General features: G+C 35.4%; 1 protein-coding gene across 3 annotated transcripts in view; it reads left to right on the plus strand.

The window, feature by feature from the left end:
- Positions 1-15434, plus strand: part of TTLL7 (tubulin tyrosine ligase like 7) — a 141023-nt gene that overhangs the window by 40304 nt on the left and 85285 nt on the right. For all 3 annotated transcript variants that reach the window (XM_038002244.2, XM_038002245.2, XM_038002240.2), the window contains exons 2-6: positions 8441-8641; positions 8853-8984; positions 10836-10957; positions 12108-12175; positions 13537-13695. In XM_038002244.2, coding sequence (XP_037858172.1) covers positions 8617-8641; positions 8853-8984; positions 10836-10957; positions 12108-12175; positions 13537-13695 — 506 coding nt within the window. In that variant the 5' untranslated portion in view covers positions 8441-8616. The remainder of the gene's footprint in view (positions 1-8440; positions 8642-8852; positions 8985-10835; positions 10958-12107; positions 12176-13536; positions 13696-15434) is intronic.

Consider the following 15434-nt stretch of genomic DNA (forward strand, 5'->3'; position numbering starts at 1 on the left):
CAGTCATGCAGCTGTGCATTTTGAAACCTATTGTCCTTTCTTGGCAGAAAGGACAGAAATAGGAGCAGTTATGCTTTGGAAGGGATTTTTGTGTTTAATTTAAACCATTTTACCTATAAAAGTAGAGGATTCCCTTATGTCTTATCTGCACTAATTCTATTGTCTTATTTTCTGTTTATTTTCATCCACCCTTATTGCAAATACAAAGCTGAAATAATCTCACCCCTCGAATTGGCTCTTCTGTCTGCAAACCTTCTCTTGATGAATTGTGCCATCTTCTACCCAACTCTTTAAGCTAGATCTGCAAAATCATCCAGGATTACATTTTCCTTATCAGTCACCAAGTCCTGCTGCTATTCTGCTAATACTGCAATAGCAGTGTTCTTTCTCCTTATGTCTGTTGCTTTTATCTGTGATCAAGCTCTTATCATCTCTCTCTTGGACTTTTGTAACATCCTCTTAAGACTCTCAGTCTCCACTAGTGCCCCCACAATAACTGCCAGTGTAATCTATCAAAAATAAATCTGGATTATATTATTCCTCTTAGAGTCCTTCAGTTACTTCACATTGCTTATGAGTCAGGATCAGACCTAAGTTTCAGCAGTATGATTTATATGATGATACTTAAAAAGAGACACATAATGATTCAAGCAAGAGTATTGTGGTTATTTCATTTCTACTTCTTATTTCAAATGCCTAAACCATGATAATTGCATATTTATTCTTTATGTTAAGAATTACATTCTTTGCATAAGAACACAGGTGCTCACTCTCCGTAGAACTGCCTATTGCATCCTCTTTCCTCTCAAGAGGTATCAGACTTGGTGTTTATCCTTCCTATGTATTTCTTTACATGCTTATTTCATAATTATTTCATAATTTATAAGAAATATATATTATTTTGTATAATTTTAAACTTTATGTAAATGATATACTTATGTATTCATCAGCTGTTTTAAATCTTCATTTGTGATTCAGCATGTATCTCTGATGTATAATATTTTCATTGTATGAGTATATTGCAATGTCTTCACTCCCTTGTTGATGTTGATTTGCATTCCTCCTTTCCCTTCCCTCTACAATTTTTTGACTCTCCATAGAGGGTGTATTATTAATCTTTGTGGTTGTTGTTAATCCTCATAAGTTTAATTATTTTGGTGGATTGCATTTCTACAAAATGAGTGTGTTGGTTAGTGAGCATTGGTAGCTGGTTTGGGGTCGAACGAGGTGTGTAAACTGTCTTTCTAGATTAGCAAACCTCATCTCACTTACTAGGGCTGCTGGCAGTAGCAAGTGAGATCATTTGTAGCAGATTTCTTCTTTTCTAGATGCTCTCCAAAGCAGATTATGAAAAAAAAAGTGAGAGTCCTGCTGGACAAATGCTTTCTCCTCCAGTCATTACTTGGCCAGGTGATTTCTAAGTCACCCACACTGCTCTGCTTCGAAAGACCAATAAGGCTGGGAATAGACTCCAGCTACGGTGTTCTCCCACTTTCCAGGATCTGCCTTGGTCACCAGCTGTTGGCCTTCTAGTGCAGTGATTTTCAGAGCTTTAGCCTGCATCAGATTCACTTGGAGGGCTTGTTAATTGATAGGCCTCACCTCTAGATTTCTGATTCAGAAGTTCTGGGGTTGCCTGAGAATATGCATTTCTAAGAAGTTTGCAGATGATATTGATGCTCAAGTTCAGCATTTCCCAACCTATTTTATTTTTTGACTCATGGAACCCTTTAGACATTAATATATAATTTCACAATCACCTACATGATTTTTTCAATCATGTTATAATTTTCTAATTTTTACATGTTTTAAAGAAGGGCTTTAAGTTAAAAAAATTGTATCTGCATAATGATAAACATTGTGGTCATCCAGAGCCTTGCTACTCAAAGTGTGGTCTGTGGACCAGCATACCTAGGAGCTTGTCGGAAATGCAGACTTTCAGGCTCTACCTCAGACCTAACGAGTCAGAAGCTGAACTTTAATAGCAGTCCCAGGTGTGCACATTACAATTTAAGAGGCACTAATCTAGAACTGACATTAAATCCAGTCTGAATAATATTCAAAACAAATAAGCATTTTAATTTTTGATGTTTAAAAAGTGGCATGTTTCATTCACTTTTATTCTCTTTCGTGTAAGAAAAAGCATGATTTTTGACAATAAAAATATATCAAATTTGGTTTGGGAGCCAAGTGCTGAAATTTAATGAAATTAATGATAATACAACAATGGACAAAACTTTATTCATGACCTGATATTTGGAAATACTATTTTTCGCATCATGTAAAAATCAAATGCCTTATTTTTATAAATTTTAGGAAGTAATAGATTTCTGACTGTTAATTGTAATGACCTCTCTGCAAATAATGTTAATGTGTGTGGAGAGTGTTTTTACCTCAAAGTAAAAGCTTACTTGGATATATTTTTTTTGTTACATTTGTTATTTTTCTATTTTTTTGAATAGTAGAAATATCTTTCATCAGATAATTACAATTTAGGGATCTAGAGAAGATTATCTTGAGACATATTTGCAAAATTGTTACTTTAACATTTTCTTATAATTTATTTTTCAATATCATTGTTCATTATACCTCTTTTCTTTAAACAATTACCCAGGAGGATAATAATCTATCTTTTAGGGTTTTGAAGGTCAGAGTTTTATATGTAAAAATCTCAAAAAGTACGTGGCACATAGGATGTTTTACATAAATGATGATATCAACCCCATCCTTTTCTTCCTCTTTGTCGTCTTCTTCCTCTGCCTCATTATCATTGTTACAATCCATAGCAAGCTCAGGATAGAGTTTAATTATCTGCTGTGTGAAGCCAGGGGTAGACTGGACTCAATGTCTTGTCTGCTCAGGCTGCTGTAATAAAGTGTAATAGACTAGGTGGCTTAAACAAGAGGTATTTACTTCTCGCAGTTCTGGAGACTAGGAAGTCTAAGATAAAAAAGGTTCAAGACAATTAGGTTCCTGGTGAGGGCTATCTTCCTGGATTTCAGAGGACTGCCTTCTCACTATGTCTTTGCGCTCCAGCTTTTAATGTAGATCCAATCAAACAAAATCAAGCATCTTTGCGAAATCTTCAATATCTTATATTTAAAGGCTGAATTTTGAAGGTAGCACAAAAAATGGGAAGGAATATGGGTTTCCTTCCCATACTTCTTCTGATAGGTAGAAGACACAAACCACTTCAGCCTATTAGATGTGTGACTTTGTGCAAGTTTCTTAACCTTGGAGCCTACATTTTCCCATATATAAAATGGGAATAAAAGGTACTGGGTATTAGTTGGGTGGACTAAATAAAGTTATGTGAAAGTAGATACTGGTTTGTACTAGTTCTTTTCTCCTTCCTCTTGTCACCACAAAACTTCTCTTATTATGTTTTTATTTAATATTATTTTATGTATTTTAAACTTAACCCTATTTTTGGATCCTCTTGACTTTTTGTTTGATTGTTTTAGTCATCTTTGGGTGAGCTAAAAATTAATGTACAAAGAGCTCATATATTATATTTACTGGGGTATGGATTGTGGGGTTGCTGGAGAAGGTCTGAGTTTCTTTTGTGTTTCCTTCTTTTACATAAAGGAAGTTTTGTCTTCATCTTTTCCCATAAAATGTATCAGCAATGTTATCTTCATTGGTTGCCATTTTAGACTTTAGGGGTGGAAAGAATAAATCTTTTACTTTTGCAGCCGAAGAATTTTTATCTGCTAAGTGGCAAATTAAAGGATAGGACTTTGATTTGACTCCTTGTTCAGTGCTCTTTCTACCATATTATACTTTCATTTAAGTGAAATAGAAGTATTTTCACCTAAATGGAAAACACAGTTTGATGATTTTGGTTATCAACATGATAATGTTGATACAGAATTTTATCACATATATTTTACTTTTTTGAACAGGTAATACATACACAAAGTACTAAAGGTGTATATACAAGTAAGTCTCCCTTAGCCCCACCCCTAGACATAGCAGGCCACAACTGCTCAGTGGATATGTTCCATATATTCCTCTGTTGGTTTGCTCAAGTGGCAGTGTAATATGTCAACTTTTACATACTTTGCTTTTTCTGCTTATAAATGTGGGTTAGGGCCGGGCACAGTGGCTCATGCCTGTAATCCCAGCACTTTGGGAAGCCAAGGCGGGTGGATCACCTGAGGTCAGGAGTTCAAGACCAGCCTGATCAACATGGAGAAACCCCGTCTCTACTAAAAATACAAAACAATTAGCCAGACGTGGTGGTGCATGCCTGTAATCCCAGCTACTTGGGAGGCTGAGGCAGGAAAATCACTGGAATCTGGGAGGCGGAGGTTGCAGTGAGCCGAGACTGCGCCATTATACTCCAGCCTGGGCAATAAAAGTGAAAATTCATGTCAAAAAAAAAAAAAAAGTGAACTAGACGCAGTGGCTCATGCCTGTAATCTCAGCACTTAGGGAGGCTGAGGTGAAAGAATAACTTGAGGCTAGGAGTTTGAGACCAGCCTGGTCAACATAGTGAGACCTCATCTCTAAAATACTACTACTACTACTACTACTACTAATAATAATAATAATAATAAAAGCCAGTTGTGGTGGTGTACACCTGTAGTCCCAGCTACTTGGGAGGTTGAAGCAGGAGGATTGTGGAGCCTAAGAGTTCAAGATTACAGTGAGCTATGATTGTCTCTAAAAAAACAATATAAATGAATAAAACAAAATACATAAAATTTTTTAAAAGTGAAAAGTAATATATTGTAAATTATATGTATTTGCTTCTCAGAGCTCCATGACTATTTCTTTTTTCTCTCAGCTCTCATGAATTGATTGATTGATTTTTTTTAAAGACAGAGTCTTGCTCTGCTGTCCAGGCTGTAGTGCAGTGGCAAGAACACAACTCCCTGCAGCCTTGATCTCCCTAGCTCAAGCTATCGTTCCTTCTTAGCCACCCAGGTATCTGGGACTACAGGCAGGCACCACCATGCCTGACTAATTTTTAAATTTTTGTAGAGATGTTGCTCAGGCTGGTCTCAAACTCCTGGTCTCAAGTGATCCTCCTGCCTCGACCTCCCAAAATATTGGGATTATTTATAGGCATGAGCCATGGTGCCTGGCTAATTAACTAATTTATTAACTCACTGTCTTAGCCTGTGTATGCTGCTATAACAAAACGCCACAAATTGGATAACTTATAAACAATAGAAATTTATTTCTCAAATTTCTGAATGCTGGAAAGTCCAGATCAAGGTGGTGGCAGATTCATTGACAGTGTGGGCTGCTGTTTCTGCTTCCAAGATGGTACTTTGTTGCTGCACCTTCTGAAGGAGATGGATGCTGTGTTCTCATGGTAGAAGGGATGGAAAGGTTTAATGCTGTGTGAAGCCTTGATTTTAAAGTCCATCCCATTCATGAGGAAGTAGCCCTCAGGACCCAATCACCTTCTAAAGGTCCTACTTCATCACACTGTTTCACTGGGGACTATGTTTCAACATGAATTTTGGGGGACACAAATATTCAAACCATAGCATGCATTAACAAGTGCTTTTTGAACACTATGAGGCACTATTCTAGGACATGGGAACGGAGGAGTGAACAAGATGGAAGAAAACCATCTTTTTGGCAGGTGATTGTGATAGGGGTAAAAATAAGGTCTCTGATAGCCCAGAGGAGGGAGAAATGAGTTTCTTCAGATATAATCAGAGAAAGCTTTCAGGAAAAAGTGGTATTTTATGTGGAGTTTAAGTGTGGTAGAAGCTTAACGGAAGAATAGGGAAGAAATGATACTCTAGCACAAATGTACTGGAGTTATTTTGGTTTTGTTTCACTTTTGTCTATCTGTTGGTGCTTGGCAGTTCTATGTTCAGTGTTAACATTTGCTTGAAATTTTGGAAAATTGATTCCTTTTGTAAATAAATTGTTTCTTTAAATTAAAAATCATTTTGTGCTCGCCTTCGAATTTTTTTTCTCAGTTTGTTTTTTTGAACTAGATAGGAAAACAGGATTTTTCTAGGTAGTTTTTACCTATTTGGTCTTTTAAAAAAAGTTATGAGTTTTCTTCTACTTTTTTTCTTATAATTTCTTGTGTTGTTATAAGTAGCTATTATTTGTTTCATTGTCATCGCGTGCTTGCAGTAGAGGTTCTCAGCCTTGGCTGCACTGGAATCACGTGAAGAGCTTTAAAAATGCTGATGGGTGGGCCCCACTGGGTTCTGGGGTGTGGCCTGCACAGCAGGATTTTCAAAAGCTCCTCACTCAGGCAATTCTGCTTTGCAGCCAAGGTTGAGAAGCCATTGGCTTAAAGCATTTCAGAAGTAACTGAAACATGTTTTCTGCTTTTGGAAAGTAGGTAACTATGGTTTCAACTGAGTGGTTGGATAAATCTGTCATCTCACATGTCTTGCTTAGAATAAAGCTGATTAGAATTGCCATGGTTGAATGAAGTCCTTGAGTTTGTTAAAGCACTTTGACTAAAGCATAAATGGAATTAAGTAAAGCACATACATGGATAGTATAATTTTAAGAACTTTAGATTCCTGTATGCCTTGGGGAAGGGATAAAAGTTCTTGTTTTGAACTCTGTACAAGTCAGTCATTTGGCTTATTACTTAAGTCAAAAATTAACAAATTTGTTTTTAGAATCTAGTATAGTTAGGCAAACATTGTTTTCAAAGTCTTGTTGACTTTGTCACCTACTTTCAATGTAATAAGTGTTCTGTTACTGTAAAGGGGATCTTTGTTTACTCCAATAACAAGATGTTGGACAAAAAACTTGTAAACTCAAATAGTTACTTCCCTGAGGTTTCAAAGAGCCTCCAGAAAGAAACGGAACTAAGCTAAACTACTCCTTTCTTTTATTCTGAGAAGTGATCTAGTCTGTTTCCAGCTTGATATTGGGAGCTGATATCAGTTTAGAGATGTTTTACTGTGAATTCACTGTTTGAAGTATTGCAGATTCCCAGAATATAGCCGTATCTTGTGGCATGTACTGCAGTAGGGTTGCAAACTTTTCATATGTCTATATATTATGTTAGCATGGGGTCTGAAAATAGGGGAGCTTACTGAATAGAATAATTAGAATTGGATTTATAGTCTAAGTTTTCTATTTCTAAGCTGTGTTACCTTGATTTATTTAACTTATTTGGCCTTAGTTTCTATATCTGGAAAATAGGGAGAAATGATACCTAAAGTTTGTTAATGAGATAAAATATTTAAAAGGCTTAATAGAGTGTCTACCTACGGTTGGTCTGTAATATATAAAAGTTCCCCAGTTTTGATATTGAATTATACTAGAGAATCATTTTAGTAAAAATGATACCTGAGAACAAATAAAACCCTAAATTTTCTTTAATATGGAAACATTAATAATAATGAATATTTGGGGTGATATAGGAGTCACATTTTATGTAGCTGAATGTTGGATGTTTCTGAATTTCTGATAAACTTGAACATCTAATAAAGGTGTTGATATTATACCTTTGCTTATCATAATTAGTTTTGTCATTTTTCATTGTGTTTATAGATATTTTACAAGAACTGAAGGATTCTTACAATAGGAAGGAGAAATTGGAAAGTTGATAGTACAGACTAAGCAATATAGTGTTGTTAGGGCATAAATGCCTACATTCATATGTTTACAATGAAAATACAAGCAAAGTGTACTGTCGGCCATGTTGAGATGTAGCCAGATCAAATTAGTTCATTCATTATTGCATTCCTCTGTGTGCCTGAATAAAATCATCACAATAATGACCCCGCCCATTTTCTGTCCTTCAAAACTGTTCTCATTTTTTAAGGCACAATTCAAGATGTGGTTTACTTTATTAAGTTATCCCCCATACTCCCTTGTAAAGGAATCACTTCTCTGCATTCTGTCAACATGTGACCTCTACCCTGCCTGGCACTTTTCACTGTCTCATATTAAAAGCAGTGCTTCAGGCATTGGGTTGAAGGTTGTTTGGGTTTCTAAATAAGAAACTCTGGCATTGACATTAGAAGGATCTTCATTTTAATCTCTGTGTTGAAATTTTCTTTGTAAAGATACACAAAATAATTTGTCCTTTCAAAGCTCAACTTATCTGTAAGATGGGGATAAAAGCTTCTACCTTACAGGTTTTTTGAAAGATTAAATGGTATAATATAAATGCCTAAGATAGTAAGTGTTCAATAAATGGTAGTGAATATTGTTATTGCTGTTATTGTTTGTGTGTAGTATATTATTTATTGAATATACATGTGACACATGACTTAATAAAACTTCTTCCCCTAGACTGTGCATTCTTTGAGGATAGGTAACTATCACTTGGCATTTTGCATAAGGTTTAATAAACTGATTCACAATTATTTGTTGATTGAACACATTAACTTTCACCTTACTTGACTTTTAAAAAGAATAGTCTTGGCATATATGAAAAAAATTTCAAAAAAGTTGTTTTCTAAATGACCTTGTTTTAAAATCACTCCAGGTACCTTGTTATCCCATAACTTTGGTATCCTGAAATCTGAGGATTCTACCAAGATAATATGATAAGAACTTTCAGTGATTTGGGGCCATATCCTACTTAGACTAATGTGGAATTTCCAGATTTCCTGAGAGCTTGGTACAGCAGCACGCACTGCTTGCTAATCAGCACAGTCAATAATGCCATCTCTGCCTCAAGAAGGAGGTAGGAAATTGACTTAACTATGTTATGAAGTATGGAGGTGTTTTACATCACTACTGTTATTTTTTTTAAAGTATTAAAAATTAATCGGGAACTTTTTAAAGTACCAGAATTTATAATTTTCACTTGGTGTGGGGCGGGGGTGGTATTTGTGTTGTCTGGTATAGATTTTTGTTATTTCAGTGTTATGTGATTATTTTACATTTTTTTAAAGTTATTCAGGGACCCTGTCCCCTGGATTTGAATACAGAATTACCTTATCAAAGCACAATGAAAAGGAAAGTCAGAAAGAAGAAAAAGAAGGGAACCATTACAGCAAATGTTGCCGGGACAAAGTTTGAAATTGGTAGGTTTGCTTAAAATCAATCATGGGATTCTCATAATTGCTGGAAAAACTGATATGGTGTTAAAAACAATGTAGAAATCCAGAGAGATAACTATCTTTTATATAATGGATTTTTAAACGCCTTCTATACAATGTCTAACATGTTAGAAGGATTCTTTTTCTGTGCGGTAGAGGATGATATCCTTAAAAAGATCCCAATTGATTTCTAAAATTTCATTTCAAACACTAGTATGATTAGACAGCTTAGTTGAAAAAAGGGACTTGGCATTGTATTTTTCTTTGAAGTTTAATTTTGTCAGCTCTCCAAGCTTTGAATTTCATAATAAAATAAGTTTATATATGACTGACCTGACAAATTTGAATTTATGAATGTAAAGAAAAAATGGATCTTTCCAATATTCGTATGTAACCTGAATATTCCCAGCCTCATGGGTTTGTGTATATGTAAATACCCAAATTTAAGTAACACATTGCATTCTTTCTTCTTTTTTTTTGAGACGGAATCTCTGTAGCCCAGGCTGGAGTGCAGTGGCGTGATCTTGCCTCACTGCAAGCTCAGTCTCCCGGGTTTATGCCATTCTCCTGCCTCAGCCTCCCCAGTAGCTGGGACTACAGGCGCCCGCCACCATGCTTGGCTAATTTTTTATATTTTTAGTGGAGACGGGGTTTCACCGTGTTAGCCAGGATGGTCTCGATCTCCTGACCTCGTGATCTGCCCGCCTGGGCCTCCCAGAGTCCTGGGATTACAGGCGTGAGCCACTGCGCCCAGTCTACGTTCCTTCTAAACCTAACTGCCAGGAGTTCCGTTTATCTCACCAAGGTCTTCCCAGGTATCTTTGAGACGGTGCAGGCAGTGTCTCTCATATACTCAGGAACAGGTGTGCTCCTGACATGCTCTTCTGAATTTGTTATTGTTTTTGCTTGTGAGCCAGGTAAGGAAATCTCCTAGTCTGTGTTGCTATTGCCCTTGCTCTGTACATGAACTGTAGGTGGCACAGCAGCTGCTGAGTCCTCAGGATGCCAAAGCTGCATGGTGGTCTGTGACAGAGAGGAATGTTCCTTTCCCCAACTCTTGTGATTGTACACTGTCACCTGGGACTACACCATTCTGTTAAGACTCAGGATTCTGTTGGAAACCACAAATTACCTGAAGTCTTCTACTTATCTTTATTCCACACTTGAAATTCAATGGAAGAAAAATGCCAATATGTTAATTGTCAAATCTAGATCGGAGAGGAACACATGAATAGTTTGTACTAAAAAGGAAACGTTCCTCTGAGCGTAAACGTTTTCAGTAGGATTAGAGGGTTGGGAGCAGTGGAGAACCAAATCCAAATCTCTCCTGTGAATATTACTTTATTATTTCATGTCCTAAGTAAACACAGATGAGTTGATTTTAAGCTCTAAAAATAATTTGAACTAGGGAGGTGGAAAGTATGGCATAGGTTTGATAATCAGGGGATATTTTTACCTTTGCTCTTTTGTACTTAACCTAAGGTTGTAAAAAAAGCTATAAAAAGTACATTTTCCTGAGTAGAGGTATTGTCTCAGCTGTGTGTGTTTTCCTTGTGCCATAAATAATCACTAAACCCTTTGGCAGTTTTGTGTACCTGTTAAACCTGAGAAGATCGAAAGGAAGGATTTTGGGTGCAACTGAAAAACAGTTCTCAGTTACTACTGAGTATAATTTGGCCCTAGATAAAACTGTTGTAACTAAAAATAAGGTTATGCTGTAACTAATATTTTTCAAATGAAATACTGTGAACTAAAATTTATATAGAAAAATGTTTCTGCAATGAATGTATTTCAGAAGTATTTTAATTTTGGTTTAACTTAACTGTTTACTTGCAGTTCGTTTAGTAATAGATGAAATGGGATTTATGAAAACTCCAGATGAGGATGAAACAAGTAATCTTATATGGTGTGATTCTGCTGTTCAGCAGGAGAAAATATCAGAGCTGCAAAATTATCAGGTAGGAAATTAATCATGACCAGTTAGTCGTATGAGGAAAGTTATATGGATTCCACCATAATTTTTTTTAGATAGGTTCTTAATCTGTTACCTTATTAAATTTCAATTCTAACTCACCTGAATAGCCTGTTTTGTTTCTATCCAGTTGTATTGACACTTTGCATGAAGCCTGCATCTTTTGCAGACTTAAGTTTTAACCTCTTTCTATCTTTAGGGAAGAATCAATAGAGAAAACCTCTTCTGGCCGGGCGCGGTGGCTGACGCCTGTAATCCCAGCACTTTGGGAGGCCAAGGCGGGTGGATCATGAGGTCAAGAGATCGAGACCTTCCTGGCCAACATAGTGAAACCCCGTCTCTACTAAAAATAGAAAAATTAGCTGGGCGTGGTGGCGCCACCTGTAGTCCCAGCTACTTGGGAGGCTGAAGTGGGAGAATCGCTCAAACCCAGGAGGTGGAGGCTGCAGTGAGCTGAGATCGGGCCACTGCACTACAGCCTGGTGAACAGAGCAAGACTCCATCTCAAAAAACAAGCAATAACAACCAAAAAAATACCCCTTTCCTAAGATGGTACTTTACATTGCACTTAAAGTTGTAGAATAGATTGCATAGGGAGACCAGGATGCAGAAATACCTTGTGAGGTCAGCTATATGTAATCTGGTTTCATTCTTTTATTTTTAGAACATAATACAAACTTATATTCAGAAGAAAATAGACCTCAAACTGAAAAGCTGAATATAAGGAATTCTAGAGAATTGACAGTTTGTATAGACCTTCTTCATTTATTAGTTTAGAATGTAATATAAAATTGACTGTAGTGAGCAAATAAGTCATTTTTACCATTGCTTATGTCTGTGAATATAGTGCATCTAGAATAACAAAAGTAATTTGGATATTATCACTATTCATCCTAGAAAATTATAACTTTACTATCTATGTAAATATTCTTTTGTGATTTCTTTAAAATTTTGTAGTTTTATTCTCTGATTACCATACTCTTTAATTCTACAAATTCACTATAGGTCATTAAATCTTTTAGATTAATAATTGGCAGTTTATTAAAACAAAACTCAAAGGATGGATATTGCATTGTCATATACGTGAATATAATTAATTTGCTGAGAATATTAATATTTACCTTTTTATTTTCCAGAGGATCAACCATTTTCCAGGAATGGGGGAGATCTGTAGAAAGGATTTCTTAGCAAGAAATATGACCAAGTAATCTTTATTTTCTTGTAATGGAGAAGACCTGTTCAAAATTTATAATATGAATACTGTAGTGGTATCTTTCACAAGGTTACATTGATTTGAAATGATATTTAGATGAGAGTGATAGAATTTTAGAGCTAGAAGGGTCTTAGAATGTCTCTGGTTCTAGTCTTCCACTTTGCAGAGTAGGTAAATGAGGGTCAGATAAATGAATATCTTGCACAAACTCAAGCAAATTGTTAATAGCAGAGGTGGGTAAGAATCAGTCTCCAGAATCTCAGGCCTCTTTACTGCAACTTGCTGCCTCTTTAGTAACAGAGTTTTTCGTTTAAATGTAAGAGTTATCTGTATATGTCATCTAAGAGATACTTGTTTATTTTCAGTTAAATTTTGCAGGAACTAATTCTTTGCCTTATATGCCGTGTGTGTGTGTGTGTGTGTGTGTGTGTGTGTGTGTTTCTGTGTGTTTTCATATTGGTGATTGAGCATTTACTATGTGCCAGGGATTGTACTAGGTACATGTATGCACACACTTACTCAAAGACACATGCATATATGCTCACTCAGGGATATACATGCACAGATATTTATCTCTGCAACCAATATTTAGAGGAGCAATCTACTTTCATGGAAAAGCTGATAATAAGTACCCCAGTCTTTTACTTAATAAACTGAAAAATTTTTATGCAGTTTATATTCCTGTTGGCTAGGTTTTTTGCCTTTTTTTTAAGTTTAAGAAAGTTGAGTGATAAACTGAGAATTTTTTTAAAAGAAGATTATTCACAGAGATTTAGTAAACTTTCTGACTCTAAAAAATGGTAGTATAAAAGGTAATCAAAAACTGTTCCCTATGGTGACCCAGAGACTCAAAATTATTTGTAAAGAAGCAATATAAATAGTATTTGTCTGAACAATTCCCTACTCCCTACTCCCATCCCTGAGGCACAGTTACTGACTCCTTCTACATGTTACCTTGCCTTATATGCCTTTAGTGTACCTATCACACTGTTTAATATTAATAGCCTATCTATATATTCCTTGGGAGCAGAGATGATACTCATTTATCTTACTATCCCCAGTACCTAGCAAATAGTGTGTACTCTAAAAAAAAGTTTGATGTACTAATATGTAAATTAGTACATATTAGGGCAAGTTTTTTTTTTTTTTTCACTGATGTATCCATGGTCCAGAATAGTGTCTAACACTTAATAGGTGCTCAATAGACATTTGTTGAATGAATGAATCAATGAATAAGTAAGTGAAGGAATGGAGAAAATTTAAATCTTTCTGGCAAATATCAGTAGCCCAGAGAAAGAAAATATATACAAGTTTGAATAGAAATTATTTTTCCTATTATCTCTGATTTACAGAATGATCAAGTCTCGGCCTCTGGATTATACCTTCGTTCCTCGAACATGGATCTTCCCTGCTGAATATACTCAATTCCAAAATTATGTGAAAGAATTGAAGAAAAAACGGAAGCAGAAAACTTTTATAGTGAAACCAGCTAATGGTGCAATGGGTCATGGGTAGGTTTGCTTTTATTTGGAATATATAAAAATAAAAAAACTTTGGGAGTAGGGAGAATAAATGTGCATAATTACTCATGGTTGAGTACCAACATGAAAAAATAATGAAATAAGTTTCTAACTATTGCATTTTTGGAACCAAATATTTAATGATCTCTATTCTTTTAAACTCTCCCACAGGCTTTTGTAATTCAGTTAAAAAATTTAATCAACAGGTTGTGAGGCTTTAATAGGAGATAACAAAATATAAGGGGAAAAAGCTATTTTGTGTTTTTTTCTAAAACATAAAACTCACATTTATAATAATTTCAATAGGCTTGGAGAGTAAAATCAGTTGCTACAGTAGGGCTACAACTGACTTGGAGAAAGAAATGAAAAGGGAGTTATTCTTTTCATAGCTAGAAATCTTGAAGGATAATATGTATCTTCTTTGCCTTTAAATAAATTTTTTCTTTATGTAGCCATGGTAATTGGATTAAAAATGAGTGGAACACATTTTAAACTGAAGTTCCAAGAACTAGACATGTTAACTGAGAATAGAATATGCAAGTAATATTGTTGTTTCCTTTTGCTTATGTTAGTTTTCTGCAATGTACTTTTTCGAAGAAAATGTGGCTGAGGCTGCTTTTAATAAAATACACTTGGCCGGGCACGGTGGTTTACGCCTGTAATCCCAGTATTTTGGGAGGCCGAGGCAGGCGGATCACGAGGTCAGGAGACTGAGATCATCCTGGCTAATATGGTGAAATCCCGTCTCTACTAAAAATACAAAAAATTAGCCAGGTGTGGTGGTGGATGCCTGTAGTCCCAGCTACTCAGGAGTCTGAGGCAGGAGAATGGTGTGAAGCTGGGAGGCAGAGCTTGCAGTGAGCCAAGATCGCGCTTCAGGTTACTGCACTCCAGCCTGGGCGACAGTGCGAGATTCTGTCAAAAAAAAAAAAAAAAAAAAAAAATACACTTGAGTCATTTTAATTTAAAATGCTATAGGAAAAAAGATATTTGGAAATATAGCTACCAGGTAAATTATTGTTCAAAATTTTTCTTTTAACTTTTAATCATAACTTAATAATCCAATCATAAATTACTTGCAAATGTGCTTTGGTAATTTTTAACTAATAGTATTAATGGGAATTTTATACCAATTGCTTAATGCTGAGTTGGCTGTGTCTGTGTTAGCATTAAAGGAATGTTTCTGGTGGTAAGGAATTGATTTTTCACATTTTTCTCAATTTTAATGTTAAAAATTTAATATTAAAATATCTATATTTATATACTTATATTTGATATTAAAACATAATAATCTTTTAATTTATTTTGATGGCAATATAAACAAATAACTGGAAAAGCAGATAACTGAAAGGGCATTATGTGTTCCCAGGGTTTATCTCATGTAATGTAGTAGTACCTAGGTAAAGAACACCCCTCTCATCTATTGAATTGTATCTGTTTCCTTGCTAATCTTCTGTCTAGTTATTTTGTCCATTATTGAAAGTAGAGTATTGGAGAATCCAGCTGATATTGGTGAAGTATTTCTCCCTTCAATTCTACCAGTGTTTGCTTCATGTATTTTGGAGCTCTGTTATTAGGCACATAAATGTTTCTAATTGTTACATATTCTTGAGGAATTGACTTTTAAAAAATCAGTATATAATATGATTCTTTGTCTCTTATAACAATTTTGCCACTCCAGGTTACTGTTTTATTGCAATATCTTTTCCATCCTTTCACTTTCAATCTAT

The sequence above is a fragment of the Chlorocebus sabaeus genome, chromosome 20 (assembly GCF_047675955.1).
Source record: "Chlorocebus sabaeus isolate Y175 chromosome 20, mChlSab1.0.hap1, whole genome shotgun sequence".
Lineage (NCBI taxonomy): Eukaryota > Metazoa > Chordata > Mammalia > Primates > Cercopithecidae > Chlorocebus > Chlorocebus sabaeus.